The following is a 10,531-nucleotide window of genomic DNA, read 5'->3' as shown; positions in this document are numbered from 1 at the left end:
AGGAAAGGGGATTACATTGAAATGTAAATAAAGAAAATATCTAATAAAAAAAAAATGAAAGCACACCTATACATTTCGTTTTCAGGAGCATTTCCCAGACTCTACTTCTACCCAACAACTGTGAGAACAGGTCAAAGAGAATTGCAGCCATGAGGATGTGTAGAAGTGCCAAATAGTTTCATGTGCATGTGGTAGAGCTGGGATTTATTTGCTTTAAAAAATTACATCTGATATGTATCAGCACTTCATAAAGTGCCTAGAACACACTCACTAGTCAGGAAGGTGCAATCCATAATACAATAATTCGATACTACTTTTTCCTAAGGAAAATAAAAAATATTTTGAATGAGCTTTCCTTTCCTAAAGCAAGTCCTGCAAAGCATATATCTTTACCTAATATTTAATTCATACTGAAAAGACTCTTTTTGTGGCTCTTTGGCTGTTAGCCCAGGAAAATAAGAAAGACTTCCTCTAGAGCAACTTTAAACCCTCAGAGGTCAAAGAACAAAAGGCCCATTCAGAAAAAGGAGATGAGAAAGGAGAGGGGGCATTACCAGCTACTTACACATTGGTTGTGAAGATTCCATAGATCAGATCCAGCTCTGGCAGGAAGAAAGTGCCCTGCAGCTCGTTGTAGTAAAAGGGTACCTCACCAGGCCGGGAGCAGTTGAGGCGAGCCTTCATGAAGGTAGTCCAGGTATCCTCCAGAAGAAATCGCCCTCCAATGTCATTCTTACAGACCCGGGCGGCCCTGGAGAACACAGTCTTCCCACAGTCGTGTTCCACGGCGTTTTCTCGGAAGAAGAAGTAGGTGAAATTTCCGATGTCATAGGAAGACACAAAGTTTGGTTCTGGAAACAAGAGGAGAAAATATCAATGCTATATGCCGTTCCTGTTGTTAAAAGTCTCGTCTGATAACCTTTTTTTTTTTTTTTCCTCAAAGGAAATATTGTTCTGGTTGACAACAAATAGTGCTTACAAGAAAAAAAGAGAAACATGAGAGGTTCTGCAAGCACCTTACCGCTACATGCTACATCATTTCCATGCATGGCTTTGCGTGTGTCTTAATAAGAGATCAACAGTGTGATTTTTCCCTCAGTCATCCTGAGCTACATCTGCACTCAAGTTCACAAGGAACTTGAGGAATTTGTTTAGGAATTTAGATATATACATTTGCACACATGAATGTAATTCACAATCAATGACGAAAGAGGCCATGGATTTGAAAGAGCAAGGAGGGGTATATGGGAGAGTTTGCAGAGAGGAGTGGGAAGAGGGAAATGATTTATTGTAATCCCCCCCAAAAAATTAAAGAAATTAAAAATGAGACAAAACAAAACAAATGATAACGTAGCACATGTTCACAGGTCAGTATGTATTTGACTATTTGAAAATTCTTCCTTATACTTGAGAAAGAGAGGAAGAAAATAAGGTCCAGAGGACTGAGTATGTTGGGGAATTCTAGACTCTAACACTTGTGCTTGACAATGAAACTTATGCACACATGCATACTGGGCATAATTTATGTACATTCACTAAGGTCCTAAAATGATTTTTCGAAGATAAAACTGAGTCAAAACCACAAACCACAAGATTGATACCCTGAATTAGCTTTAGCATCCACTGTTTCTATGGTGACCCAGTAACTGTAACAATCAAGCCTTGTTTTCTGATTTCTAGGTCACCAAGGGAATCCATGAAGAGGGAAAATGAGTGTTGAAACTGTCTGGAAGCTTTATGGTCTCATAATTACTGGAAATATAAGGATGTAGATATGCTAAAATCATGGTGAAGCCTATATTTAACCATCAGGCTTATTAGAAATTTAGGAATCAGAATTTTACACATAGCACTTAAGAGTATTATCTTATCTTGGGAGTGAGCCTAATGACAATGGAAAAGCTAAGTTTTCACACACTTCTATGCCCTAATTTGTTTCTTTAAAAACTCCAGGAACCAGTTCCATCTCTCTTTCATTTATTTGAAGGCAACTCAAATCATTTAGTAAACATCAGAATTTTATGGTGTCATTAGGATAATCATGGCAGTAACCTTTGATGTTCAGAATTAATAGAGAGACACAGCAGCTATATCTACCAGAATCCACTTTTAAGGACAATTGCTTTGTTATGGGGCAATTCACCTGGCCTTGTACTTGACAATATCTGATTGATTGCACCAGTTTGAATTCTATTGACAGGATGACTCAGAGTAGTCTTGCAAGCAAGATAAGCCCTCAATGTTAATAGGACACACAAGCTCATCTAGGAGCTGAAATAGTCAGGACATAACACTAACACTGACCGTGCTTTCAGCATGTCCAGGAGAACTCCCATCAATTTTTAATCACCCCTCTATCATCAAAGATGTCAACACAGCTTTACATTTTAAAAATATATGAATACAATTATTAGCATATCTAGTCTGCTTTCCATTCAGTTCTTTATATCTTTCTTAGGCTAATTAAGTAAATAAAAGGATACGTAGAAATTCCGACAAGAAATGATTTAATTTCTATGCCACCAAGCATTTGTTTTTAGATCAGTGTTGCTTTGACCTGAAGCAAGTACAGTAGGAATCAACAAAGCAAACTGCACTAAAGGATGACACAATAGATGTATGCACAGTTACCGGATACTTTAGGATCCTGGAGAGACACTCACTAAGTTAGGGTGCCTATATAGCACACAAAATACTGAGGGATTATTTTTTTTTTTTACATAAAGTTAATTAAGAATTTCCAAGAGAGAACTATTACAGAAACATATGCCAAAATCAAGGACATGGCTGAATGGCAAAACTATATTTAGTGTTTAAAGAAGAGTCATCTTTGTGCATAGCTTCATTTCAGAATGTACACTGTACCCAGATTCACATGGCCAGGTTACGATTTGAGATTATACCAAAACCAGGCAAATCAACCACCACCACACGAATAGCTACAGAAATCCTGTGTGAACCAGAAAAGATCAGGGCTGGAAAAGGGATGGCCTAGCTAGGAGGCTCACAATTACCTATAACCACAGGTCCAGGGTACCCATGTATGTACATATGCATACATATGCACAGATTAAAAAGAAATGATAAGAATAAACCTGACAAGATATAGAGAGTACTTGTATGTGCCCTGCCTGGGGCTAAGGTTAACAGTACTCAACTGGAAAGCATGAGCCAGATTCAGCAACATTTATCAAACATTCTCACATACAGTCACTTCTGTCATTACTATGGGGTCAGATATATGACAAAATGTGGTATCTATCTCTAGTACATCACTACTCTTGAGCAGGAAAATTACCTCAAAGGAAGTGATCCATCTTGCTTCTTCCATTTGAGTTTATAATAAAAATAACTCTACCCCCAGAAACTAGTTCTTGCACTAGTTTGTGAGCTATGCTTTGGGCTACTAAACTCACAAGAAACAGAGATAGGTGCCGTGTTACAGATGCTGTTTTATAGTGAAGGATACTAAAGGGTTTAATAGCTCAGCCAAGTTCACAAGGTAGCATTGTGTGTGGTGAGGAAGCCCCAAGTTAGACTGTATAACCATAGAGCCTGCACATTCATCGATTGTTCCAAAGGAGTGAAAAAGAAATGCCACAAAACCAAACAAAACATAATATTCTATCAGTTCCTTAATACAAGATCAGCGCGCCAAGCAGATATCTCAGTAGGAAAGAACACTTCCTATGAAAGTAAGGGACCTGAGTTCCAGTACTAAGAACAGTGGGAGGCAGAGGCCATGCTGTTCAAGGAATTTATTAGCAAGAATGTAGTTGGGAGTGTGTAAGCAACAGTGCTGCAGGTTTAAATGGAATGTCTACAACTGACCCCCCTGCTCTCTAGTACCTGGTCCATGTGTCTCACGCAGGTTTCCCATAGGAAGCTAAGCACATTCTCCCACAGCTTCTTCCTTCTTCCATAGAAAGTTTTCTTTTTTTTTTAAAAAAAAAAGATTTATTTATTTATTATATGTAAATACACTGTAGCTATCTTCAGACACACCAGAAGAGGGCATCAGATCTCATTGCAGATGATTGTGAGCCAACCATGTGGTTGCTGGGATTTAAACTCAGGACCACTGGATAGCAGTCAGTGCTCTTAACCACTGAGCTGTCTCTCCAGCCCCCATAGAAAGCCTTCTTAAGCCTGAAAGCCACTGACAAATTTCAATAGAAATCCTTAGATGCACCTTTCTTTCTTGTTTGTGAAAACAGAACTTGGGTTGAGCCAGTAGTAGTTGTTGTTCTGTAATTTACTACACTGTATGGTCATGCTGGTACTGGAACCAAGTCCATTTGGAAACAAGCCTTGATGCCCCACAGTGAACCTTGGGATGATGGCCACTCACTGACTGTGTGACTAGCTGCTAAATCAGGAAGCTCTATGTCTTGGAAAGCAGGACTTTTGAAACTCATCTAGCATCATGCTGCATTTCCAAATACAATGAAAATACCAAAATAACCATCAAACAGGCAGTCAAACATCTTGTGTTTATAGATGTAAATCTGGAAGAAGAGGAAACCAATCTCACCAGGCAGAATCACAAGATGTACACTATTTTCCTCCATTATTTGATCTTTGTCTCTTGTTGATTCATTGCAAACTAGTATGTGTCCTTGTTGAAGGAACTAAACAAGCTATAAATCAGGCATTGCTGTCTTGTCTATGATGGATATTAGAAAGAGTGATCTCAGAGATTATTTATACATCATTACTATCAGAGCTACCAATGAATAGAAGATTTCCCACTGACTAATTCAGAATGGGAAGGAACACAGCTCTATGTGAGCATGTATATAAATATGGGAGTGGAGGAATTGTCATTTCACTTGTTTGTAAAACATAAAATTGTAGATTACAGAATATTATGCAACATATGTCAGAAAGATGATGAAGACTGGCCACTATGATCTAAGAATTGTGCTACACCTTACAAAATACTGACCATACAGTTGGCAGCACCAAGAAGTTACTCTTAACATGTATATATGTGTGCAATGAGAGGATGCCAGTAACAAGCCTCAGAGAGGAGTCTGGCCCTGCAGAAGCAGACAGAACCATCTGAGCAAAGTCTCTTAATCTACTCTTGCTACTCTAATGCCCAAAGCATCTACATGGGAATGAATGTAGTATTCTTAAATGGCTTAATCTGGGGTTTGCTTCACTGGTAGTTACTGACATAGAATCAATGAGAATGTCCATGAAAGACATGAAAGAACTCTAATGTTTCAAGCCTAATATAATGTGTACTAGAATCAAATCCATGAAAAATCACTTGAGAAAATCACCTTACAAAATGCTTGTGGAAAGCAAGGTTGATATGACTGGGCATGGAGCCCATGTGTGCTGCAGCTCTGCTCTGGATTGAACCATTGGTATGTGCCATGTTCTATCATCTTACATGAGTATTGAGAGCAGTATTGAGATATACTCTGAAGGACTGTGTGAAGAAGGGCTGGCACTTAGTAAGATCACAGTAAATGATTGCTAATGCTTTTGTTTTATCCTTTGTGCTTCCTGTTCCTTTCACATGAATTTGTTTTTGACAGAACTTCAAATAATCCTAACAGTGAATGATCAAAACATATCCTGCATTATTATGCTTAAAAATGATCAGGATCTGAGAAGCATAATGCACCTAGGCTGTGTTTTACCAACAGGAGGCCATTTCACAATTAGGAAACACATTAATGAAAACATTCTTTACTTATGACAAACAGCAAATAACCCTAAGTTTTAAGCACCATGATGAAGCTGTTTCTGTATTTATACCTTTTAGACCCACCACATTATGTTTCCTTCATCATAACTATAATAAATGTTCTATAGAAACTTTCAAAATTAAGTTTAACTTCATTTAGGTATTTACTTAGACCACCCAGTTTCATGTAGCTACTTATGTAACTTAATTTAAAGTTAATTAAATGTCCCTTAACCCTTAATGAGTGACCATAGACCTTTTCCTAAGATTTCAACTAGATTACAGATAGATTTTTTTCATAGATGACACAAATTTCTGTGTGCATGTGTATCACATACATGTAGTACTGAGGTATATGTATACACGGCTCAATACTTCCATCTACTGGCTGTATGAACTTGTATTTAATTTATATGATCATTATTTTCTCTGACTTAGAGTGGCAATAATGATACAACACTTTAAGTATCACTGTGAGATTCAAATGGAATGCACACCAAGTGCCAAGCACTTGGTTGGCAATAATCAAAATACCAAACAAAAATTATAACTGTGTAGATTGAATAAACACAATCAACAATAAACAGACCATCTTTATTTATGTGACAACCTTCCTCCATTCTGCATATGAAATTAGGGCATTACTGCATCCAGTTAGTCTGGGGCAGTGTGGTTACAGAGATTGTGTTGTATGCAAAGCCATCAATGCCATCTGTAGCATTCCTCCCTCACCAGCTCTCTGAAGAGCTTCTATACTGTCCTGGATATTCATTGGATCCTTTGTAAACAGATAGACACTCCCCATTTCCCGGAACAGTGCAAATGCACCAACAAGACAGAGCCCAGTGAGTAAATGCAAAGATGACTAGGACCCTGGATATCAACAGCAGTAGCCAGAAGGAGGAGAGGGAAGGGTAGGAGTGAGGTCAGAAATGACCACAGACAAAGAGTAGGATAAATGCTCAAATGAGGACCAGCTTGAGAGAAGAACACGAGGGTGGATGGGATTGGAATGGAGCCAGTGTTGGGACAGAAGATTTGGGGCAGAAAACCAGGACAGACTAATAATCTATAATGGAGAGTTGAGGGGCAGAGATATTCAGGTTTCTGTGGGATTTGAGGTGGCAGTGAAGTGTGAAAGCACAGGGCAAGCATAACCCTGGTTATCCTGTACAGTCATGTGACCATCCACTCTCAGAAGGCAAGTCTGAAGGAAAGCTGAAACACTGGTTCAAGGGACTGTTTTCCATATGTTCGTGGGGAGTATAACTAGCTACAGTGCATTGTAGGGAGTGTGACCACTGCAGTGCATTGTGGGGAGTGTTACCAGCTGTAGTTCATTGTGGGAAGTGTGACCAGCTGCAGTGCATTGTGGGGAATGTGACCAGCTGCAGGGCATTTATGGGTAGCATTACCAGTTTCAGTGCATTCTTTACAGGGGTTTAAGGATTCCCAAAGGAATAACTTACAGTCTGTTCCACCTTCCTACTAACAGAGAACCACACACACTCATGCCCAGCCATCTAGAGAAGAGCTACTCCCTTTTAGACTTCCCCAGCTCTTAGGGGAACTTGGCTTAGATATTCCTTCTCAAAGCAACAAAGCCATTGGTGTCCAGTGTGCTGTCTACTTTCAGCCCAGGTGCAGCCTCTGGTTGCTATACCACCATCCTTATCACATCCTCTGACCAGCAGGACCCCAGGTTCATTAGCTAGAGCTCATTTTCTGAGTATGTCTAAGCACTTTTAAAGTGGGACATTTCTAGTTGCAATGCTCTTTTTTTCTGATGCTCTTTTGGCTTTTATAGAATTTTTTTTTTTCAAAACAGGTAATAATTTAATCTCTACAATCAACATATATATATATATATATGTATGATTTTTATTGCAATGCTTAGTTGAATTCAAAGATAATGAGATGAGAAATATTAGAATGCTTAATATATATGTATATATATGTAAAGTAAAACACATGAAATTCATTTGAAAGACAATCTCTGCAGCAACACTGTATTTTATTTTTATCAATTTTTCTTCTTGACAGGCTACAACAGAATAAGTAATACCATATGATGGTTCTGTCTCGGTTTCCTTGTTTGATTGGGTCCAAAGGAAAGCACAAACAAAACAAATAAAGATAAAACCACAGAGAGTGAGCTGTCTTTCCTAGACTGTGATGAGTGCACTAAAGCAGGAAGCCGACCTCTGGGGAAAACAAATGCTCAACAGGGGGAGAGAAACTCAACTGTGCATCTTACAAAGAGAGATAACTATGATTTGGATCAAGAAGATGGTCCACAAAAGAGCCATGGGCAGACAGAAAGGAAGCAATATTAACAACCAGCATGGGAGGAATGCAAGACTCTCACTAGGAAGCGGCTAGCATTGTGAGACAATGAGCGTGTAACATTTCTCTAATTTACATCAGTGCTAGTAAGTGTCTACATATTTTCTCTGGAGGGAGATCTCTTTCCTCCAGTGTGGATTTTCATGTGGAGTTCCATGTAAATCGGTGCACAGTTTGTGCCTTTACTGCAATATATCACCCATTCTCCTTTGAGATGTACAAATCAAAACCCACAGGTTCTAAGTGACTTGTTGGCAAGTACAGAAACTCCTGAGACAACCAAGGGCTCTGTGGCTCCGGGGCTTTCAGACACTCAGTGCTCGGTTAATGCCATATAATTTCAAAAAGCAGTATCAAAATTGATTTCTTACATCCCATAAAGGGCTATGTTAAATCATTCTGCTGACTTGTCTTCTTTGGCTGGGTAATTTCGGTTCATTATATTCTTTTCGCAATGCTTCAGCAGTGGAGAAAATTATCAACCTTGTCTGAAAGTACACATGGTTCTCTCCCATAGCAATCTTGCACATAGATATATGTATCGGTGGAAAGGAACAGCCTGGCTATGATGCTAGAGTATCAACACAGAGAGCGTTGGTAGCATGTGGCAGGCAAGGGGTGCGAGCTAGGAAGTGGAATCTCTTTTCAAACCCTAGGTCTTCACTAGATGTGGTCAAGATATCATCTGGATATTGAGGGCCAGGATCTCCTTTGGAGAACTGCAGGGAAGACTGCTAATGAGTTGGACATGGGTGTCCCTTCTAAGTGAAGTATTCTACCCAGTCTTTGAGACTCTCCCACCTACCTAGTATGGTTACAAGACTGCATCAGCAGGCATCAGCAGCTGCATCAACAGGCAGATTACACATAAAAAAGAACTTGTTAAAATATTTATGCACATTATAAGGATAATCATATATAGTTTGTAAGAATTTCCAAACTACATCAAACCAATTCTGCATAGCATATCCATCCTGACCCATCCATCTGATGAACGAGATTTGGGAGGAACATTAAAAATTTCATTGTACTTCTGCGTGCTTCATATCACAGAATGTGCTACTTGTATTATGATGATGTTTGTCGATCTCAAGTGAGTCCTCCATTGGCAACCATGGGTAGAATAGGGAGCTCAGGAATTTGCATGTCAACCAAGCAAATGTTTCCTCAAATGAGGAAACAAGCAAGTCCCTGGGTGTTAATATGATGACTTCTACACAGAGCACATGGTGGGTTTTTAAAGCTCACTCAGGTACTTGTTTTCCATGTTCTATGCAAACACACAGTTGCCTCAGTTTCCAAATCTAATCACACAGCACTGCCTTGCACACTCTCTCTCCTTTTCTTTTCATAGGTTTGCTGTTTCCCTGATCTGACTTGTCATTTTCATGAAGGCGAGTTTTAGAGCTTCTATTTTAAGCTTTGGCTATCAAACATTTATTGCCCTGCCTTACAGTAATCATTTAATAAGGGTTAGGAATGATTAATATTTTAATGCATTAAAGCTGTTAAGAAATTTCTGTAAACACATAAATTTGTTTTAAGAGTGATTTTGGCACAAAGGGAAAAAAATCTGGTTTTGAAAATTATGTTTGCCTTCAAACACACAATTTAATGTTCCAGATGCCCTCATAATGTTATTCATTCAATTACACTGGCTTTGATAAGGAATTACATCATGGCTGAAGTGGGAGCAGATGAGCTGGGCATTAATGTTTGGACCATGAGCCAATGGGAAACATACAATTCTTGGTTTTTGTTTTGTTTTGAGTTTTTTGTTTATTTATTTATTTTTATGATTCTAGGTTACAACTGAGATATCTTGCCTTATGTAACAACACCTACTCATTCAATAAGCACTGACTGAACATAAGGTACTAAGACCACAAAGATGGCCCTACCTCAACCTTGCCCACAAGAAAGTCCCAAACTATTGAGGGAAACACAAAAGTCAGGTATCTTTTTTTATTTTTTCGAGTCCATTCAGATTGCTATGAAAAAACATATGAATTTGCGTATTATAAAGAGCAGCAATTTCTTTCCCGAAGGACTGGGGGATGAACACTGCCAACCCAGCATGATTCATGTTGGGTGAAGGTTTACTTACAACTTTACATATCTTGCATGATGAAAGAAGTGAGACAGCTCTCTGCACTGTGATTCTTTTAAGAGGGCACTAATTCCTTCACAAGGGCCCCACCTTTGGGACACAGTTGCCTTCTACATATTTCATATAGGGTATGGGTATAATTTTATTCTGTAGACTCTAGAACATAGATTATGGCATTCATTAGTTCATTTACTCTATTATCATCAACCAAACCCAAGTACATACCTCTGCAAGTGTGAAATGAAGTAGTGTACAAGAGAGCTTCACTTCAATGATTGGCAAATGCTTTTTTTGTTCAAAGGTAGAAGCAAGATAGTAAAAGAATATAGTGTCTAATGTTAAAAATTGAACATAGCAAAGGATTATGAGGA

General features: G+C 38.7%; 1 protein-coding gene across 3 annotated transcripts in view; it reads right to left on the bottom strand.

Moving 5' to 3' along the window:
• Sema5a (semaphorin 5A) overlaps positions 1-10,531 on the bottom strand; it is a 441,538-nt gene that overhangs the window by 137,520 nt on the left and 293,487 nt on the right. For all 3 annotated transcript variants that reach the window (XM_031359853.1, XM_031359854.1, XM_031359855.1), the window contains one exon: positions 566-851. In XM_031359853.1, coding sequence (XP_031215713.1) covers positions 566-851 — 286 coding nt within the window. The remainder of the gene's footprint in view (positions 1-565; positions 852-10,531) is intronic.

This window comes from Mastomys coucha, unplaced genomic scaffold (genome assembly GCF_008632895.1).
Source record: "Mastomys coucha isolate ucsf_1 unplaced genomic scaffold, UCSF_Mcou_1 pScaffold8, whole genome shotgun sequence".
Lineage (NCBI taxonomy): Eukaryota > Metazoa > Chordata > Mammalia > Rodentia > Muridae > Mastomys > Mastomys coucha.
The sequence above is the reverse complement of the archived record's forward strand: the minus strand, read 5'-3'. Positions and strand labels throughout refer to the sequence as shown.